The 22,875-nt window shown below is 34.2% G+C and overlaps 2 protein-coding genes across 3 annotated transcripts in view; one reads left to right on the top strand and one right to left on the bottom strand.

Moving 5' to 3' along the window:
• The window catches only part of MARCH7 (membrane-associated ring finger (C3HC4) 7, E3 ubiquitin protein ligase), a 49,298-nt gene extending 37,030 nt beyond the window's left edge, over positions 1–12,268 (top strand). Inside the window, exons 7-10 of one of the 2 annotated variants that reach the window (XM_012655838.1) lie at positions 3,218–3,327; positions 6,614–6,727; positions 8,345–8,393; positions 10,932–12,268. In XM_012655838.1, coding sequence (XP_012511292.1) covers positions 3,218–3,327; positions 6,614–6,727; positions 8,345–8,393; positions 10,932–10,990 — 332 coding nt within the window. In that variant the 3' untranslated portion in view covers positions 10,991–12,268. Of the gene's footprint in view, positions 1–3,217; positions 3,328–6,613; positions 6,891–8,344; positions 8,394–10,931 lie in introns of those variants that run through there. The other variant, XM_012655837.1, reaches the window with a different exon arrangement.
• A 2,056-nt stretch (positions 12,269–14,324) lies between these two features.
• Positions 14,325–22,875, bottom strand: part of LOC105819537 (lymphocyte antigen 75) — a 145,098-nt gene continuing 136,547 nt past the window's right edge. Inside the window, 3 exon segments of the mRNA XM_012655813.1 lie at positions 14,325–15,574; positions 17,194–17,275; positions 19,794–19,866. Coding sequence (XP_012511267.1) covers positions 15,372–15,574; positions 17,194–17,275; positions 19,794–19,866 — 358 coding nt within the window. The 3' untranslated portion in view covers positions 14,325–15,371.

The following is a 22,875-nucleotide window of genomic DNA, read 5'->3' on the forward strand; positions in this document are numbered from 1 at the left end:
TGACGCCACGGCATTCTAGCCTGGGCAACACAGTGAGACTCTGTCTCAAAAAAAAAAAAAAAAAAAAGGATATTTTATCTCCAGAAGGCTAGTGTAGATATGAGTATTGGTCAGTTTGTTGCTTTGGTGGGAAGATGCATGACTTTCTATATAATTGCTTCTGTCTTCTTAGAGAGTTAAGGTCATTAGCTGATTAGGGGACAGGTTAGGAGGTTTTGAAGTGTGGGTAAAATAGCATTCTAAGGATGTATAGTAGGATTTCTAGGCAGTTTAGTATTTATAAAAGTGATTTTTAAAGTGAGACACATACTACATTTCTTACAAAGCAATTTTCAAATGCTTAGATACAGACATAGATTAGAGTTCAATGATGTTGGGTCCTTTGCCAGACAAATATGATGAAGAAATTAAGGGTATGTATAAGGACATAATTGTGGTGATAGTGGGAATTAAGATCAGAACGTAAGTAAGGACATTAGAAAGTGGATAGTGAGAAAAAGTGGTAGAGTCAATGTCTTTGAGTCTAATTGACATTGAAGAGAATTGCCAGAGTAAGCTGGAATGATAAGATGTTGTAGGTATATAGGGCCAGGCGCAGTGGCACGCACTTGTAATCCCAGTTACTTGGGAGGCTGAGGCTGAGGCTGAGGCTGAATGATTGGTTGAGTCCAGGAATTTGAGACCTTCCTGAGCAACACAGTGAGATTCCATTTCTACAGGAAGAAAAGAAAGAAATTGTAGGTATACAAGAGGAGAGGATACTTAAAGTATAGATTTAGGGTTAGTGTGGTAAATTTTAGTGGCAAGGTCAATGGTATGACCTTAGAGTGGATGGCTGAGTAGGGGAAAAGTAATATTGGAAGCAAGGATGTTGAGAAAGTAAGAATTCAAAGTGAATGGTATATGTGGAAGTTGAAATTACCAAAAAGTGGGCCAGGTGTGGTGGCTCATGCCTTTAATCCTAGCACTTTATGGGATGCTGAGGTGGGAGGATCAGTGGAGGCCAGGACTTCGAGACCAGCCTGAAATATAGCGAGACCACCGTCTCTACAAAAGAATAAAAAAAAATAGTGGAGGTCCCAGTGAGGTGGTGCATACTTGTGGTCCTAGCTACTTAGAAGGCTGAGGCAGGGCGATCTCTTAAGCCCAAGAATTCAAGGGGGCAATGAGCTATAATGACACCACTGTGCTCTACCCTGGACAGCAGAACAAAAACCCTGTCTCAAAAAAAAAAAAAGAAATGACCAAAAAGTAAGTCGGTGAAGACAGAAAGCCAGGTACTAAAGTCATTAACGAATGAGAGGGGAATTAAGATTTGAAAACAGCAATGCGTTTGTTAGATGGGGAGAAGGGGGTGTCAAAATACTTTTGCTTCTTGGTCCTGAGTTCCAAGGGGCTGTGGGGAAAAAAATTACTATAGAAGAGTATTAATAAATACAGGTATTAGTCAGGGAGCACTGTTGTTCAGGCATGAAGGCAAAGAGATCATTCACAAAAAAGATAGTTATTAGAGGAATTTACTGATGTTAATGAGTAGCAGAGGGCACAGTGGCAGCGGTTAGGAGGGTAAAAAAAACGATGGGAAATTAGATTAATAAATGTACATAATTGTTTGAGATTAAAGGTCTGACAGCTTGGTGACATACAGGCAAATATGTTGGCACTGATTTTAATTTTCTTAATCTGTTGGAGGAGTTGGGTAACCTGTTCAAGTTGGAATTTATGGGGCTGCTGGGAAACTTTTTTCCTGCGGTTCCCTGTAATGTGGTAGTCAACGGGAGAGCAGAGGCCCACCTTGGACATAAGGGGGTGAAGCACTGTCTTTATTCTAGGATAGCCTGAGCCCAAGGCTCTGAGTCAAGCCATCTTACCTATAGCAACCTCTTCTCTCAGCTGTGGGTGGTGTTATGTTAACTCACAAGCACTGCCCTGGAGTGTCAACAAGGCTTAAGTGAAAGATTGGGGTATTATAATACACTGCCCTGAGATGATATAAGGATTAGATGAGAGATTACACATAAAGTGCTTACCGTAGGTCTTGATCCTTAGTAAGGGCTCAGAAGTATTAACTGTTACCAAAATGAAGAACAACAATTGGACTAAACTTCTGAATTTAAACCTCTACTCTTATATAACTTCCTCTAATCTTTTTAAGACATTTTTCAATTTGATGCCTTATCTAAAAATGAACACAAGAAAGGGGGGGAAGCTACATGTTTAATTAGACAAGGCTGCTAACTACTAAGTTGGAGCCAAAAGCTTAAGAGTAATCGAATGTTAAATGCATATGGAACAGGAGGTCTTTTTCTTTAAAAAAAAAAAAAGTATGGTAAAATAGATGTTACATAAAATTTGCCATTGTGACCATTTTTAAGTATACAATTCAGTAACATTTAGTGCACTTAGAGTGTTGTGCAATTATCACCACTATTTATTTCCCAAACTTTCTCATCATCCCAGACAGAACTCTGTACCCATTAAGCAGTAACTCCTCACTCTCTCCTCCCTCCAGTCCTGGTAACTTCCAATCTACTTTCTGTCTCTCTGAATTTACCTATTCCAAATATTTCATAGTAAGTAGAATCATGAAATACTTGTCCTTTTGTATCTGCCTTATTTCACTTTAAGCATAGTGTTTTCAAGGTTCATCCGTGTTACAGCATGTGTCAGAACGTAACTCTTTTTGTGGCTGAGAGGAGCTGTTTTTATTTGGACAATGATGGCTTCCTTTTTCCCCCTCCTATGCAGTAGGGTAGGCACATTCCTTGAATTCCAATAGGTCTTATATATATATACATATTCACATCAAAGGTACTAGCCTAGATATGTAACTAGTTGTTTGAGATGTTAAATCATTAAACTGTTGTTTTCATGGCATGATGCCAGGGTACTTAAGGAGGAAATAGGAAGTACAGATAACATTCCATTGCCTCTGTCAGCTTTTGAGGATCAAGGATGTATGAGTATCTGGGAGGAAAAAACAGCAGTGATATCTAAATAATGGGTGGAGGCTTAAATACCATAGGGCAGGATCTGACATGCACATTGAATATTATGGATTCTTATTTTAGGGGACATTACTGGTTTACTGCAGTAATGTAATATTTTCTTCTCCTTCCCTTTAAGATTTTTTTCTTTTAAGCTTAAAACTTGTGAGGAAAAATGTTTCGTGAAGGCATTATAAAAGTAAGCTTTATTATAATTTAATTTTTATCAGGTTCTTCATTAGAGGCTGTAACCACCTGTGAACTCTGTAAAGAGAAGTTGCAGCTTAACCTGGAGGATTTTGATATTCATGAACTACATAGAGCTCATGCAAATGAACAAGTTAGTATATTTTGCCTAATTTGGTAAGTGTCTATTCTGTGCTTAAAGGACAGCTCTTGAAGAAAAGATTAAATCATGGTCAGAAACTCTGCATTAAAATAATACTAGTAATAATATTCTTAACATAATTTTCTGTTACTGCATTAGGTGTTATCATTTCATAATTTTTCTTTATTTTTTTCTTTTTGTAAGTGAAAGAAAAGTCACAGGTTTTTAATTTATTCAGATAAAATTTGTCATGTTTCCTAAATAAACCTGAAAATAATTAGGAAAGTCATCCCAAAGTAGGCATGCCAACCTTATTTCCCCAGAGTTAAAATTTTTGAGATGCTTAAATGATACAGTTAGAATGAAGAGCTCAATATTTTCCCCACTGAAGGAAAATTTGGGGTAGGTAGGGAAGATAGTTAAGGAGATTACAAGAATGACTCTAGAGTCAAACTATTACGGTGTGATTAGCATATTTATTATAAAAAGAGATATGATGACAAGGAAATGCATGAAGTACTTGAAAACCACATTTTAAATAAAGGGGTAATTGACTCCCCCCCCCCCCCCCCCCCCCCCCCCCCCCCGGCCTTTTGAAATACTGAGTGAGGTTCACAAAACATGGAAAACATTTTAAAGTGAAGAATTCAGTGGTGGTAATTACATTCACTATTTTGTGCAACTACCATCTCTTTGCAGTTCCAAAACATTTTCATCACTCCAAAAAAAATCCCTGTACCCTTTAAGTAGTTGTCCTCCATTTCATCCTTTTCCCAGTGCCTGGCACCCACCAATCTATGTTCTGTTTTATGAATTTACCTATTCTGGGTATTTCATATAAATGGAATTATACAACATGTGATCTTTTGTGAACAGCTTTTATTTTTAAAATGTGGTAATAATGGATACTCTTTGAAAATCTGATTAAAACTGTGTACACTTCTTAAAATACAGACACAAATTCTGTGTATAATTTAAGGGATTTCCATATCCCTTGAAGCTAATTGCTTAGATCGGGTTAAGAATCCCTGATCTAAAAAATGAAACATTAAGCAGTTGATGTAGCACTGCTGCTACTCTAATACCAATTATGTTTTAGTCTCTAATGAGCTAGTTGTTTAAAAGGAAAATCACTTTCAGCAAGGAAATTAAATCCCCAAGCAGTCTTTGTAGAGAGCCAAGTATTGGTTTTTTTGTTTTTTTTTTTTTTTTTTTTTTTAGTTTACCATTAACATTGAATTCATTTGTGTCCAAATTACAAGGGTTTTCTGGTTTTTTCTTCCCTCCATTTCATAATTTTTTAAAGTGTTATACAAGAAGACAATACCATTAGATGAAATTATTGTATCTATTCCAATTTCAAGAAACTGGTTTCTACTTGATTAATAATGATTATATAAAACATTTAAAAAATAATACCCTTAAGCTTGTAATTTTTGATGTGGGGGGAGAAAGACCCCTATTTAAAGGTTTAAAATGATGTTTGACTTTTTAAATAGAAATGAATCTCCTATACTGACTCTCTCTTTAGATCCATTTGCAACATTTAAACTACTGTATTTCTTTCTGCATTGTTTCTAGTTTATTAACCTTGCAAGAACTCTTCAGGCACATATGGAAGATCTCGAAAGTAGGTGGAATTTCCCCTCCCCAGATTTGTTGAATTTACTTTTGCAAATTAAACCCACAGAGCAAAACCTTAAGTATATACTCTTTTCTACCAAATTACAGCTTCCTGTAAAGCTTAATAATACCAAAGTGATTGATTTGGGAAAATATGGGATGGGCAAGTGACAGTTTTTTAAAAGCATATATTATAAATTACTTTAGGGTATAGAGGGATGTAATTTTAACCACCAGCATGTTACTTTGATTTTAAATAAACGTTTATTTTTGATCACTTTGATTTTAGCACTTGTAATCCAAAAGAAGACATAAATCTTAAGTATTAATCAAACCACATTTCTTAATCTGTTAGAATTTTTTTCTTTTGGTAAGAAATTTTACTTGTTATTCAACTTTGGTAGTTCATAAAAGGTTTTTCCCTGGGCTTATATGTGGTTCCAGGATAACAGGGGAAATAGAGTCCTGATTCTGAGTCTATAACAGAACGTGAAGGGGGTTTTTTGCTCCTTGTTCAGGTCCTCAAGGACCTTTAATAGGCAGCCAGCTCTGCCAGCTGCTCCAGTCTCTTAAGGTGATGTTCCAGAATTAGGACTTCTGCCTGAGCTGCTATGTGAAGGCACTGAATGCCCAAATCTTTACAGGCATCTGCATAGCCTGCCCTCTTCTCAAAGTCCTATAACTTCATACCAGGTAGGCACAGGTATTGGTGGCTCTGGAGCAGTTCTTGGGAATCTAAGATTACCCCCACTTAACCCCTACCTATTTTACTTTTTCATCCAAAGTAACAAGTTCCCCATTTCAGTACACCTTTGAAGTGTTTTTAAATATATATTCTCCAATTGATTACTTTCTATACCCATCTTCAAAATATTTGGAGTATCTGAAGTGTGCGTAACATTTTACCTTTAGAGAAAGCTCAGCATCCTTTGAAGTAAAATTTAAGGACTTAGTCCTCATGAGAACCTTTTAATTCCTTCAGTAGTCTAAGATCTTTTTTGTTAAGTCTGTACTAGTTTTAAGTTTTAAAAGGATTTGAGACAAGACAACACATTTTCACAGTTTTAATTAGTACTTGTGAAAATAAAGGAGTCAGTGGGAATTTACTTGGCGTAAAAATTTTTTCCTTTATACTTTCTTCGTTCAGATCCCTTATGTTGGCTAATACAAAGGTCTCTTTTTTGGTTTTCTCTGTGAATGATACAAGTTATTCTGTTACCTTTAGTCATCATTTACTGTTACCTTTAAGTTCATTGTATTACACACAGAAAACTTCAACTATCACAATACATTTTAGGTGTGGTAGTATATTGGTTTAGCTATAAATAAAATGGTATGTTTTAAGTTAATACCATTTGAGCTTTATAGAAAACCAGAGCATTCATCGATTTAAAATTTCCACTTTTATATTAATCATTACATAAAGGAAGACTATGTGAGAATAAAAAGGATATTTATACCTATTTGGACTCATCACATGGCATTAGTAAAATTTTATGAAATTATGAAGGACAGGGAAATCTTTTATTTCTTGTTTTCATTGTATCTCCTACTAGGAACTGCATGTGAGTACATTTCCTCAAGTTTTTCAATATACTGTGAATATTGATCTTGATTCTACTAATTTTTCATTCTCCCTATTTTTCCTTTTCTCCTGTTTGCTTCCCTATTGAAGGCTGAGTATGAGTTTATCAGCTCTGGTCTCTACCTAGTTGTGTTATTGCACTTGTGCGAACAAAGCTTTTCTGATATGATGGGAAATACAAATGAACCAAGCACACGTGTCCGAGTAAGTAATATTGAAGTGGGGGAGAGGGAGGGTGTGACACCAGGAAGTGTTTGCCTTGGAAAGCAGATTGTTTTATATGTTCACATCCTATTTCCTTTGGCGTGCTCTTATTTTAAAATGTTTCTCATAAAAATAAAGATATTGTAGATTTAATGGTAATTGCTGTCTTCCTTCTACAACAAGCAGACTGATTTTCTCATAAAGCTATTTTAGAGAAGTAATTTTCTAGCTCTTGAAGGTAATTGGAATATATTTCAGTGAAAAATAGGGACAGAATTGGAAACACCAAGGGAAAATGGTCTTTTTAATTAGAAAAAGAAAACACCCTCAGTATTATAACTTAGAAACCTGAAATTGAACTCCAAAAGCCAAAAGAGTATGGGAAATTAACTTCAATTTTTTTGTTACTATTCTGTAAAAGATTACCAGTATACTAAATTTTAAGTGTCCATATCCCAAACTATTTACGATATGGACTAGTTGGTGTTTATTATGTACACTATTAACCATAATACAATATTTAGGCTGGCTGTTTGTTAGATTCAGATATTTGTAAGTAAATGATGCTGTTTGCCCCTGTAACCAGAGGGAATTTTATACTCTGCTGCCTTGGCCATTTTGTGTAGCAGGGGCTAGGGTCTATATATGTCTTTCATTATTGTAGCATTCTGAACACTTAATATTTTGAAATGTGTTCATAAATACATCCTTCAAACCATTTTTTATATAAATGTTCACTTTGATAAAGATTTAGTAGAGTTCATGTTAAGGTGTAATGTTTTTATTTTGAAAATTATCAAATAACTGCAATTCAATGTATATAATACTTCTTCTAAATTAGTAAAATATTTTTCTGTATTTTATCATCATATGGACATTATTCCAGTGAGCCAGTTGACAGATTATTATCATTGAAAGAAGAGAACAAATTATTAACATTTGAATTTGAACAAAGTTTCTAAGTACTTTAGAAATCATAAGCCCCTAACTTTAGTTAATACTGTGAAATGATTTCTAAGAAGGTGTCTTAACTCTTCAGAGTGAATAAAGCATATAAGGTCTTTTGAATTCATGTGTTTGTAAATGTTCATATTAAGAAGTTCCAAAGTGGAACATTCCAAAGTGTTGGATGACTTTCTTAATAGCAAGTCACTTTTAGGACTTTTTAAATTATAGAACTAAATGTATATTTTTAAAACTATCAAATTCAGGCAGGAAAATAGTGATTCTCGGGAGTAGTTTTTTTTTTTTTTTTAGTTTACCATTAACATTGAATTCATTTGTGTCCAAATTACAAGGGTTTTCTGGTTTTTTCTTCCCTCCATTTCATAATTTTTTAAAGTGTTATACAAGAAGACAATACCATTAGATGAAATTATTGTATCTATTCCAATTTCAAGAAACTGGTTTCTACATGATTAATAATGATTATATAAAACATTTAAAAAATAATACCCTTAAGCTTGTAATTTTTGATGTGGGGGGAGAAAGACCCCTATTTAAAGGTTTAAAATGATGTTTGACTTTTTAAATAGAAATGAATCTCCTATACTGACTCTCTCTTTAGATCCATTTGCAACATTTAAACTACTGTATTTCTTTCTGCATTGTTTCTAGTTTATTAACCTTGCAAGAACTCTTCAGGCACATATGGAAGATCTCGAAAGTAGGTGGAATTTCCCCTCCCCAGATTTGTTGAATTTACTTTTGCAAATTAAACCCACAGAGCAAAACCTTAAGTATATACTCTTTTCTACCAAATTACAGCTTCCTGTAAAGCTTAATAATACCAAAGTGATTGATTTGGGAAAATATGGGATGGGCAAGTGACAGTTTTTTAAAAGCATATATTATAAATTACTTTAGGGTATAGAGGGATGTAATTTTAACCACCAGCATGTTACTTTGATTTTAAATAAACGTTTATTTTTGATCACTTTGATTTTAGCACTTGTAATCCAAAAGAAGACATAAATTTTAAGTATTAATCAAACCACATTTCTTAATCTGTTAGAATTTTTTTCTTTTGGTAAGAAATTTTACTTGTTATTCAACTTTGGTAGTTCATAAAAGGTTTTTCCCTGGGCTTATATGTGGTTCCAGGATAACAGGGGAAATAGAGTCCTGATTCTGAGTCTATAACAGAACGTGAAGGGGGTTTTTTGCTCCTTGTTCAGGTCCTCAAGGACCTTTAATAGGCAGCCAGCTCTGCCAGCTGCTCCAGTCTCTTAAGGTGATGTTCCAGAATTAGGACTTCTGCCTGAGCTGCTATGTGAAGGCACTGAATGCCCAAATCTTTACAGGCATCTGCATAGCCTGCCCTCTTCTCAAAGTCCTATAACTTCATACCAGGTAGGCACAGGTATTGGTGGCTCTGGAGCAGTTCTTGGGAATCTAAGATTACCCCCACTTAACCCCTACCTATTTTACTTTTTCATCCAAAGTAACAAGTTCCCCATTTCAGTACACCTTTGAAGTGTTTTTAAATATATATTCTCCAATTGATTACTTTCTATACCCATCTTCAAAATATTTGGAGTATCTGAAGTGTGCGTAACATTTTACCTTTAGAGAAAGCTCAGCATCCTTTGAAGTAAAATTTAAGGACTTAGTCCTCATGAGAACCTTTTAATTCCTTCAGTAGTCTAAGATCTTTTTTGTTAAGTCTGTACTAGTTTTAAGTTTTAAAAGGATTTGAGACAAGACAACACATTTTCACAGTTTTAATTAGTACTTGTGAAAATAAAGGAGTCAGTGGGAATTTACTTGGTGTAAAAATTTTTTCCTTTATACTTTCTTCGTTCAGATCCCTTATGTTGGCTAATACAAAGGTCTCTTTTTTGGTTGTTATTTTGAAAATTATAATTTATACTTTATCCAATGTGATGATAGTAATTTGTTTCAGTGTACATTATCCCCAGATTTATTGTTATTTAAAAACTAACATTCTAATTTAGAATTTAATTTCTTTAATAGCAGTCTCTGATTTGTGAGAGGAATATAAGATGGAGGTGAAATATATCAAACTCAGTGAGCATGAAAGATGTGAGTGCTACAAGTTAAACCCGAAGTACCAGAGTATTAATATATTCTGAAATTAGTTCTGACTGAATTTTCCTCTCCTGTGGAGTTAACCAAATGGAAAATATTAATATAAGAAGTTCCCTATAAAGGCTGTTATTTTTTAGTGTGATATTTCTCCATGATATAGCATAGAACTTAATGATAGAGTTTATATCAGTCATGAGCTAGGTATATGCTTGGTTTTATTTATTAAATAAGGATTTTATCTATAAGTATTGCATACTTCTTTTGTGCTTTGATCTAGGTTTATTCCATTTGCAGGATGCTCTTAAATTGTCCAGTATTAATACAAGAAGAGTACATAAACCTTTCTGCCCTTGATAATGGGGGGGAGTGCTAGTTAGATATTTGTGAGTTTCATCATTTTCCTTCACTTGCAAAGTAGTTCACAAAATACATAGTTTTATACTTACTATATCCTTCCTAAAGACATTTCAGGATCCTTTATATTAACTCTTGAACCACTAATGACTCTTCAATAAACTGAGGTCAGACATGTTTCAAAAGTGATAAGTTTCTGACAGTGTGGAGACATGGGATTAAAACAATAGGTTTTTACTGAATCCAATTATCTTAACTTAGGCTGTGTCTATATAAAGCTTTTTGACATATTAAATAGAGCTTTATCTTGGCATTGTATAGACATAGCTTTATGTAAATTGCAAGAACACCCATAACCTATTATTCTATGTACATTTTTTTTCATTCTCATCGGATGCATCAAACATGCAGCGGTAATAAGCCAGATTCTACTCAGGTGTGTGAGAGCACTTGCCTTAAATTCACTTTTTCTCTAGTGTATATATCATTAGCTACTATGAACACAGATTGATCTCGGAAACATTTTAGAAGGTGCTATTGAGCCACATTTTTAAACATTTTCATTTTTATAAAAACTATGTAACATCACAAAAAGATACGGGGGCGGGGGCATTGTGGATGGGCATCACCCATGGTCAAACCACCCTAACCCTGTCATGACAACTTATCATTTTGATCAAACAGTATACTAAATTGGGATTTTTGTTTTACAAGTCATTGCTGTTCTGGCTTCATATTTACACCTCCCATTCTTACCCCCTTTAAAATCATTCTTGATCATCCTGTTTTCTTTCAACAGCTTCGGAGGATGATTCTGAAGAAGACGGAGACCATAACAGAACATTTGATATTGCCTAACTTCATATAAGACAAATGGATGATCTGTGAACAAGTGTTTATTAAAACTGGCAATTAAGTATGGATTAATTTTGTGGGGGAATGCCTATTAAATACATCGACTATCTTATATATAAAATGAATATATACATACACATGTATGCATGTATATATATATTCATTCTGAAGTGTTGCTGAATTAAGATTCTACTGCTGGACCTTTTAACATGGCCAGCACATCTGATGTTTATAAATTGGTAATCAAAAGTATTTTTCTTCTAGGTGAGTGGGAAAATATTACCTTTGTTTTAAATATCTAAGAAATGCCCACCAACTTTTTTGTGTTCTGATTACTGTAGTCATATTTATAAAAAAAAGTTCATGTTTTAGTCTTCTTGCTTAGTGAGAAAAGTGGGACAAAATATGCTTTTGAAATAAAATGCCAAATGGCACTTAATTATTTTTCTTTCTAAAATGCCTTAAGTTGCAGTCTCATTTTGATAATCATTTGTCTCCAGTGTTTAAAAATAAAAATAAAAGAATGGGGAGAAGGTTATGAAAAATGTTCATTGTATAAAGTTTCCAAATTTAATTTGAATTCTAAATTCACTTACAATAAAACTAATTTTAAAAAAGTATACAAATATAAAATATATAAATGATGGATAAGTTTTTGTATTGATTTGCAAAATGCAGATTATATTTGATAGGCCATGGTATGTAGATATTCCTTTTGGGAATATTACAGCTGTAAATTATATGAGAAATTGGCAGTCAAATGCTATTTGGTTAAAAAACAATTATTGCAAGCCCAAGTTAATGGAATATTTTTATATCCCACATTCAAAGTTTAAAAACACTGGTTTTCAATGTGTTTTTTAGTGTTGTCACTTTATAGATAAATATGATATAAACAACCTGTTTGGATCTCCGTCGTTTTTAACTGTTCCTTGGTAATTCTGAGCATTTGTTTGGTGACTTATTAATATTTTTCACTACCTTTGGAGAACAGATTAACATTGTCTGTTCACCATGAATGGGTCTACACTGTGGTCATGAGTTGTGTATACTTCCATAACACTGTATTTTTCTTTCGTCAGCACCCTTCGGGTACACTTTAAAACACCTTCCGTTGGCTTCAGGTTGAAGTCTCATGTTATGGCAACAAACTCCTTTTTCAGATCCTAAATAGAAACCATGTAATTTCTCAAATGTGAATGAATAATTTGCCCACACAAAGTCAGTTTGTTGGTCTTATGTAAAACATTGGCGTGAAATAAAGTGCATACTGATTGATTTACAGTTTGAAATGTTTCCTTTTAAACTGGTGCTCAAAGACGACTTCAAACCTTATAACCAAGAATTTTATTAAAATTTTAAATCCCATTTCATACAATAATATAAATGCTTCTAAAACATTCGCTCAACTCTTGCCTATTATCTTTGCATTGATTGTCTTTCTTAAAGCAAAAATAACAAAATTTAAGGATGCAGTTTCAGTATATTCTGTGGGTCCTTAGGGATGTTCTGAATGTGACGTATTTATATACTTTTAATAAAATTCAGTATGACAAATGTCTCCTGTTAAAATTTTAACTAAATGGTAGAAAACATTCCATTGGTGTGCATAGAACTTATTTATATATAGTTTTGTCATTAAATGATAAAAGACAGTGATAACAGTGGCTTGGGCCTTATAGCATTCTTACAGTTCTTTAGTACCACTCGGCATTTAAATATTCTCAAATTAGCTTTTGATTATCATGTAAATGTGACACTAAAGGAGTAAGAGGGAATAAGAGAAAAAGTTATCATTGGTTATCAGTTGTAAACACTGAACAAACTGTAAAGAGACTATATACCATTAAGTACAAAGAATGCAAATTCCTAAGAAAAATAGTTGAGCTGGATGCAGTGGTTCACCCCTATGATCCCAGCACTTTAGTAGGCGGAGGTGGGAAGATTGCTTGAGCCAAGGAGTTCGAGATTAACGTAGGCAACATAGCAAGACCCCATCTTTACAGAGAAAAATAAAAATTTTAAAAAGGTAGTTGAAAATGTTACTCTCTCTAAATAGCTACCAAGCGAAGAATTATGTTATTAATAGCTAGAACTAAGATGTTGAAGAAAGTAATTTCTACATTCTGAATGTAGTAAACAAGCCTGCATAGAAGATCCCATTATCTGTTGACCAGTGAATAAAGGGCCTGTTATAGATGTTCTGATATATAAAGAAAATTAAAATTTAGCACTTCATTACCATGGGCCTCTAGACCTGTTGAAGAATGAAATCAAACGTTAAAAATTAAATCACAGTTTAAAACAACTATTTTGGAAGTGCAATAGGTAGAAATTGTCAAAATGTACACAGGAAAATTAGTTGTGTGGGAGGGTCGAGTGGAAAAGGAGATTCAAGAGCAACACTGTCTAATAATAACACTTTTGCAGTGGAAATGTTGTGTAAGGTATACTGTCCAGCATGGTGTCCACCAACCACATGTGATTTGAGCACTTGACTATATGGCTAATATAATTGAGGAACTGAACTTTATGTTTAATTTTAATTTACTTAAATAGCCACATGTGGCCAGTGGCTAATTGGACATTGTAGTTCTAGAGATTTGAAACAGTTTTAGGGAAGTGGTAAGATTGGTCTTAGTTCTTAAAGGGGTGGTAGAATTTGGGTAGGAAAAGCAGAAAGGAATTCCAAGCTAATCTTGACTATTAACAGTATTAATAGCCTATCAGTAATATCTTAATCACTACACAAAATCTCACAAAGCAGAACTCAACACTCTTTTAGTACCACATGGCCACGCTATAGTTTTCTGTCACCATTTTGTAGTTATTCATGTCTCATTAACAATAGTGCCATTAATTGTGATGCGGGGTGTTTTTGGTTCAAGGTGGTCAGTGAACACAAATGGCACAAGGTGGGACTTTGTTGCCATTAGTCAGGCTAGAGAAATAGTGTATCTCCCCATAACAGTTCCTCATAAGATAATTGATGAGGTGTGGGTTTGGGAGAGAGATTACTTTCTTTAAGCTTTCAGGTTCCTAGATACAGTCAACATACAGTCATGGGCCAAATAATGATGTTTCAGTCATTCATGGTTCATACATGAGAGTGGTCCCACAAGATTAATACCATATTTTTACTGTACCTTTTCTGTTTAGATACACAAATACTTATCATTATGTTAAAATTGCTTATAGTATTCGGTATAGTAACATGCTATACAGGTTTGTAGCCTAGGAGCAGTAGGCTATATACTATATAGCCTAGGTGTGTAGTAGGCTGTAACCATCTAGGTTTGTATAAGTACACTCTGATGTTTACCTGACAAAATCGCCTAAGGGGAGCATTTCTCAGAATGTATCTCCATCATTAAGTGATGCATCACTGTATTTTTATATGAAGTCTGTACATTCTTATCTTTCCCAATATTGTTTTTGAGCTATAGATGCTGAAGAAGATCACTTGTTTTAGCTTTTTTCATTTTTTTACTCCCAAAATGATTTTCACCTTTGTCTTAAAATGTACAGTCAGCGTAATGAAACCTATGAATTGTCATCACTGCAATTGTACTGAGCATTTTTCTTCACTCTTTGCTTACAGTATTCATGTTATTTATTGAAGGAAAAAAATTTATAAATCTTGGGCGAGTGTGAGATATCTTACAGGAAAAGGTATGGTGTCAGGAGAAAAATCCCTAAAGGGGCACTGTTAACATAAGTGCTAACCTCGTTGCCAGCTTTATCCATGCTTTCCTGGACACGGCTATAATTTTTTATTTCAAAAAATTTAGAAACTTTTATTAAAACTTCTATCATTTGCGATCAGTGTTTGTGGTCCAAAATGTGTCTGAAAGTAATGAAACTGTAAAATTATGTGGCATATGGGGTGTAAAATTTTCTTCTAAATCATAAAGAAAGACACAAATTCTAGAGGAATTATCTGCCAAGGTAACCAGTACTAAGGATATTTAAACGTATATGATCTATTTTAAAAATCAGGCTTATTCCCCATACCATGTTTGCTAATAAAGGCATCATCTAAAGTGGTTCAATTAAATGGAAGGGAAAGAGCAGGTGAGACAAGTAGGCTGGGTTTTTATTTTTATCTGCTTTAAACTTCTTGGGCTTTAAGCTTTCCTTCATTCACGAGAGAGGCTCTGAATTCGCTGAGGTGGTTAAAACCACTAAATTACACATAATAATCATTCCTTGTCTAAAACCTGTTTTTGTGTAATGAACTTTAGGATTAATTTTTGTCAATCAGTGAGCACTGAAATTAGCAATACCATAAAAGCTATAATTTCAGTGTCAAGTTTTATATTCAGATATTACCCTGGGATCTCTGTCAAGGCATTTGAAGTCTTCGTCTGAGATTACCAAAAATTTAGTCAAGTTGAACAGCATATTCATTTTCTTCAGCAACTACCAAAACACAGTCATCATTATAAGGTGATTGGGGTGCAGCTGAAAAAACTGTAGTGAAACCAGAATCAGAATTTCTTTTGTAGAGGAACCAAATGATTGCTCCCAAAACTGTCAAAATTACTGTGCTAGCAACCACCAAAGCTGATATTAAAATGTGGTTATCTGAAAAGGAAAAGACAAAATATGTATGTGAAATTAGGGTACACAAATTGCAAGTATTGCATCTTGGGGGACATAACTGTAGTTTAGTCATGTAAATACTGAGAATTTCCCACACTGATATGAAAAACAGAATTACAGATTACTATAAAGATTTATGTTCCTTAACTTGAAAAATAGCCATACTTCAAAGTTTCAAGTACATTTTTCAGTTCTCCACTCTTCTGACAATCTTAAAATGGAAATCACCTAAGTACACCATGGGCCAGTTTATCTTCCTTGGCTTTACTTTCTGATCCAAGACTACAAATTCAGACCTGCTGCTTTCTTTATGAATGAATACTGGTATTTAGATATTTTTTACATTATTGAGGTTTAACAGTTCGTTTGGCTTTGGGGATTTAAGATTTGTTTCATTGAAAAAACACCAAAAGCTACAGTATCTTGCTTTTTTGTTTTTTTGCATGCGTTCAAATAACACTATCTTTGGGTATTCCTCTGAAGTTCTGTAAGTATGCACAACCTTGCAGTTCTTGCCTATCCAATACCCTCGTAATCTTCCTGTAAAAATCTAGTTTAATAAATTGAAAATTATTGGTTTAGAAGTTAGGAATATACTTTCAGGAAAGCATTTGTATTGTATATAGTAATAAAGGACCTTAATATGAAAAAAATTTAGAATTATTTTCTCTTTACAGATATATTTTCAGTTATTTAAATATATGCATAATACTCATTATTTCAGCTAGTGCTTGTTAAAATGAGACCTGGAAGAATTAAGCATTAGATTAAACCGGATAAAATTATTTAAGGTATGGGAGAGCCATTGATAATTTTCAAATATTGACAGGATCCGGGAGGATGGAGGAAATGGCCACAACTGAATTCTTTTTAATCCTAAAATAAAATTTTGTAGTCACAATTTGGTAAGGTGTTCTGATGGGTGTGTTGTTATTCTTATTAGAGACATTAAAGTGAAAAAAGCCAAGAATCCTGTAAACTGAGTTCAAATGGGATTCTTCCGTAGTTTATCAAACCTACCACAGCCCATTTTCAGTATAGCACCCTAATTTTACCAGTGTAAACACTTTATTTCAATCTATTAATGAATGCACAATACATTCATAATCAGTGTCTACTTTAAATAATGATTACATGATCATAGCAATACAGGGGAAAAAAGCAAACAAGTCTAAAAGAACACAGAGATTGAGAATGATTATAGACTCATTCATAATTACATAGCTTAACAAAGTTAAAAGACCTGGTATCGTAAGAACTGGGCAGCATCCAAGATTTGTGGTACACAGTAAGTATATATGCTGCTTGTATGTTCACATTCTGCAAGTGACCTCCAGGGCTTTTAGTTGACTAGCTGCATACTATTATACTAAAATGTGAGACAAAGCAAATCTCAAGGCAGCTGATTAGCAGTGTTAAGTTAAGGTTTATCTGGAGAGAAAGGATAGTTCCACATTAGGAAATCTATTATCAACCTCATTAAAGAAAAAACTATTGGTTACTTGACTGAATACATATCTAACACCTTATTCTAATTAAAAAAAAAAAAACAGGAAGAGAAATCTTTCTTAGCCTGGTAAAAGAAAGTTGAGGAAACTTACAGCAAACACTGAAACAAGTTTTCACTTCCCTGTCATTTCTCAGGCCCATATAATCCATGTTTTCGCCTTTCTTCTGAAACTCCTGTGGCAAAGGTCACCAATGATCTCTATATGACTAAACACATAAACACATGGATGCTTTTCAGTTCAACCTCAGGAAGCTAGATTGTTATCCTCCAGCCTTGAAATTTTCTCACTTGGCTTCCCTGTCTGCTCTGTCCTTTATTTTTCAGACTACTACTTCCTAATGATCTTTGTGTACTCAAAACTCTCCATGGTTGATCTCAGCAATTCAAGGCTTTTATGTAAATCTACAAGTAAGTATGTATGTGTATCCCTACTATACTCCCAAATCTGTTCGAACTTGAATTCCTGTAAATGAATAAACCAATGCCCGGCCATTGAATCTCAGATTATCAGAGACTTTCTTTCCATTCACTAATCATCAAGACTACACATTCTTTTTAACTTTTTTCATGTCTGACCATCTATCTGCCTACCATCTTCATACCTTAGTTCTAATTCTAACACTGATCATTTGAGGCCCAAACTACATAATCCACTTTTTGCAACTATAAAACTTTTTGTTAGGCTCCAACCATAGGTTAATTTGTTTATTGAATGCCAGCTGTGTACATTTAATTCTGGAGGCACAGGGTTTAATTGACTTGGCCAAATCCATTTAGTAAGTGACAGCAAAAATCCAAACCCTTCACCTTGGTTAATGCTGATCCATCCTCTTATCCAGCCTTCCTTTCCTGTTTCCTAGCTAATGCCTACTTGTCCTTGAAGATTTAACACCTGCATCCTCTACAGTTACCTTTGCTGAAGACAGCAACTTTCCCTTTCCCATAGGCTTACCACACTGTGTGCATCCTAGTGTAGCCACCTTTATTCTCTTAATGGCATTCTTCCTCATGGGCTCTTCAGATTACATTTGTATGAAAGGGAACTCCCTCTTTGCCAAGATTGGAGCTACACGTAACTGTTAGTCTCCTTATTGCTTCAAGTCAATATTCCCTATTGTTGCTCCTTAAAGTCATAGCCTAAGCCTAATTCCTGTTTTTATGTCAGGCTTTCAAACATCCTTTCACTTCCTTTAGGTCTTCATTATGCTCAAATATGGCCTTGTCAGGCCGTTCCTGGCCACTCTACTTTTTAAAAAAAAAATAGCAATACCTTTCTTCTCCCCTGCACTTGGTCATCCTTTTTCTGCTTTTTTCCCTACAGGATATGTCACCATCTGGTATCATATTTACATTTTTTTATTAGCATTTTTGTATTACCCTTTCCACTAGAACGTAAGCTTGAAAGCAGAGGCTTTTTCTGTTATGTTCATTGCTGTCTTCATTGTCTAACTTGAGAAAGCCTGGCACATAATGTTTACTTGCTAAATTATACACACATATTTAAGTAATGCAGGTTTATATACATATATACTGAATGAATTCAAAGGTAACTCTTTTTCCTTAGAATCTAAAGACCAAATGTTGCCAGATCTTTCAGTTATTCCTGGTTTTGAAGCCCATCATAGACCTACTTGCTCTTCTAACCATGTTTCAATTTATATATATATATATCCTTGTATTTTTTCCAAAGTATACATGTGCATAACTTAAAAGTCATACTTCTAGAAGGTATGTAATAAAAAAATACTGTGCGCCAACCCTGCGCTATTCACCCCCTTAATAGCCATTCCTCAAAGTTAACTATTCCTGTTACTTCTGTTATTTGTCCCCTGCTTCTAAATTATATGTTCACACTTACTTGATTTTTAAAAAAATTTTAATTGTGTTAAAATACATGTAACAAAAGCTACCATCTTAAGTGTAAAGTTCAGTAGCATTGTGGACATTCACATTGCCACATCACCACCAATCATCCATAGAACTCTTCATTTTATAAAACACACTCTGTTACCTATTAAACAATAACTCCCATTTCTCCTTCCCCCAGCCCTAGGAAAACATTCTGGTTTCTTTATGAGGCTGACTACTCTAGGTACCTCATACTGTAGGTAGGAATCACATATTTGTACTTTTGTGACTGTCTTATTTCATTTAACCTAATGTCTTCCAGGTTCATGCATGTTGTAGCATGTTGTAGCAAAATTTCCATCCCTTTCAAGGCTGAATGAAATTCCATTGTATGTATAAACCACGTTTTGTTTATCCCTTCATCCATTGATGGACACTTGGGTTGCTTCAACCATTTGCCTATTGTGAATAATGCTGCTATAAACATGAGTATAGCAGTTTAAAGAGATGGACATACAAAGAGATGGGCATACAAATGCCAAAGAGTCCCTGCTTTCTATTATTTTGGGTATATACCCAGCAGTGGAATTACTGGACTATATGGTAATTCTAGTTTTAATTTTTTGAGGAACTGCCATGCTGTTTTCCACTTGCAGCTGCACCATTCCCATCAACAGTGTGCAAGGGTTCCACGTGCTGCACATCCATGTCAACACTTGTTCATTTTTTTGATTTTGATAGGAGCCAGCTAATGCATGTGAGGTGGTGCTTTTCTTGACTTTTTAAAATGCTATATATTGTCTTCTATAGAAAAATGAGGATGTAATTCCTATATACACAAACTCTTATACTCCTTTCTTTCTCCTCCATCATAGTTCTATCATAGCCCCAGAGAAAATATTCATGATACATGTATCTGCCAAGAATACATATCCAAAATTTAAAGAAAATTTGTTTACAAAAACCTACCAATCAATAAGAAAAGCAACTCAATAAAAATATGGGCAAAAGACGAACAAGTTTTTTACAAAGGAAGATATACAAGTGACTAATCATGTGAAATGGTGCTCAACATCATCAGGAAAATGAAATTTAAAGCCACAATAAGATCATTACACACCCATCTGAATGGCTAAAATTAAAGAAATTGACAATACCATCATCGGTTGAATGTGTAGTAAATGGAACTTGCATACCTTGCCAGTAGGAATGTAACATAGTTCAACCACTTTGAAAGATTATTTGGTGGTTTCTAATAAAGCTAAATGTATATTTAGCTACCCTATGACCCAGTATTCCATTTTTTGGAATATACTCAAGGAATATGAGAATAATAGGTCCAAAAAAAGATGTATAAAATAGGCCAGGCGCGGTGGCTCACGCCTGTAATCCTAGCTCTCTGGGAGGCCGAGGCAGGCGGATTGTTTGAGCTCAGGAGTTTGAAACCAGCCTGAGCAAGAGCGAGACCCCGTCTCTACTAAAATTAGAAACAAATTAATTGGACAACTAAAAATATATAGAAAAAATTAGCCGGGCATGGTGGCGCATGCCTGTAGTCCCAGCTACCAGGGAGGCTGAGGCAGAAGGATCGCTTGAGCCCAAGAGTTTGAGGTTGCTATGAGCTAGGATGACGCCACAGCACTCTAGCCCGGGCAACACAGTGAGATTCTGTCTCAAAAAAAAAAAAAAAAAGATGTATAAAAATGTATAGGCAGCTCTATTCAAATTAGTTACAAACAAGAAATGATCTAAATATCCATAAATAAGAGAATAGACAAAATGTGATACATTTATGAAATAAAATACCATGAAGCATGCAAATTAAAACCACAATGAGATAGTATCTTGCCTCTGTCAGAATGGTCATTATTAAGGAGTCATAAAACAATAGATGGTAGTATGGATGCAGAGAGACACTATTGGTGAGACTGCAAATTAGCACAACCTCTATGGAAAAGTGTGGAGATTCCTCAAAGAAATAAATGTAGACTTAAAATATGATCCAGCAGTTCCACTACTGGGTATCTACCCAAAGGAAAAGAAGTCATTTTATCAAAAAGACACCTGCATGCAAATGTTTATTGCAGCACAGTTCACAATTGCAAAGATGTGTGGTCAACCTATGTGCCCAATTCATGAGTGAATATACCATGGAATACTACACAGCTATAAAAAGGAATGAAATAATGTGTTCTGCGACAACTTGGACGTAACTGGGGACCATTATCCTAAGTGAAGTAACTCAGGAATGGAAAAACACACTGCATGTACTCTCTAATAACTGGGAGCTAAATGATGGGCACTCATGGGCACAAAGAAATGTAAAGGACATTGGAAATCAAGAACGAGGGAGTGAGGGGTAAAAACTGACCTATTGGGTACAATGAACATTATTCTGGCCCCGACTTAAGCCTGCTATAAGGTATCCAGGTAACAAAAACATTTGCACCCCCTTAAAATTTTGAAATGAAAATACTATGAAGCAATGGAAAAAAGTATAACATGAATCTAAAAAAAAATTCCTGAGTGAAAGAAGCCAAACAAAAGTATATATGGAATGTACTTATGTGAAGTTCAAGAACAAGCAATTCTAATCTATGGTGACAGAAATCAGAATAGTGGTTACCTCTGGGTGGGTTGTGGCAGCATGGACATATATATTGGGAAGGGGAATGGAAGAACTTCGTAGGATAATAGAAATGTTCTATATCTTGATTTGAATAGTAGTTACACAGGTAAATACATAAATATTCATCAAACTAAGATTTGTGAATTTTACTCTGTAAATAATACCTGAAAATATGGAGATTTAAAACTATACTATCCAAATAGCAAAAATCCAAAAATTCATTGCAGGCACTCATACATTGCTACTGGGACTACAAAAATGGTACAACTACTCTCTAACAATATCATATCAAAGTTACAGTTTCATTTTCAATCTAGCAACTGCATTTCAGGAAATCTAATCTACAGATAAACATGTATTTGTGCAAGGTGATTCATTTATTACAGCATTGTTTATAAAAGCAAATGTTTGGAAACAGCTGAATAGAGATCTGAAGCTGGGTTAACACATTGCCACAGTAGAAAAAAAATTTTTTCCCTGGGACCATGGTGTTTTATTATAAAAATAAATACTTCGAAAACAAAACGATCCTTTCTCACTTAATGAGAAATTTGTTATTTTTTATCGTTTACTGTGTGTGAGTTATATGCAACTTGAAAAATAGTTCACACTGTTCCCAAGGTAAAGAGACATGAATTACATATGCTTCATGAGGCCCCAGGCTCAAAACTAGCATGAGTTAAATACAACCCACATGGCAGTTAACGTGTTAAAGGACTATGCATATCCATAAAATAGATGAGTGTGCAGTTATAAAAAAGAAGGAAGATCGATCTGTAATGATATGGAGAGATTTCTAGGATATATTAGTAAATTAAAGTACCAAAATAAGTCATGTATCTCAATTTGCTTATACTGGCAAAAAACAAAAACAAAAAATCACTAGACTGTTAAAGGAATGGAATAAAATGGTGCCCAATGAGGGTAAAGATAGAATATGGTGGATGGGGGCAGTGTTTGCTTTTACATAGTTTTGATTTTTCAATGACATAAATGTATTATTTGTTTCTTTTTTTAAAAAAATACATTTAAGCCCTTAAGAAAGATGCTTCATGAATTGTAATTACAACTTGAGGTAAAACTTTTTTAAACAAAAGATGCAGTAATTTCCCACAAACCCACAATGGAGTTCAATGGAAAAATATAATTTGGTGTAAAAAAAAATATTCATTTCATATGTAACTTGCAGTTATCATATTTAAAATATTGAGTCTTATTAAGCTAAAAGATCTTTCTACATTCTTATAAAAATTGTTCTACTTTATGTTGTATATTTTATAATTAATTTCTAAAAAG

The sequence above is a fragment of the Propithecus coquereli genome, unplaced genomic scaffold (genome assembly GCF_000956105.1).
Source record: "Propithecus coquereli isolate 6110/MARCELLA unplaced genomic scaffold, Pcoq_1.0 Scaffold49, whole genome shotgun sequence".
Classification (NCBI taxonomy): domain Eukaryota; kingdom Metazoa; phylum Chordata; class Mammalia; order Primates; family Indriidae; genus Propithecus; species Propithecus coquereli.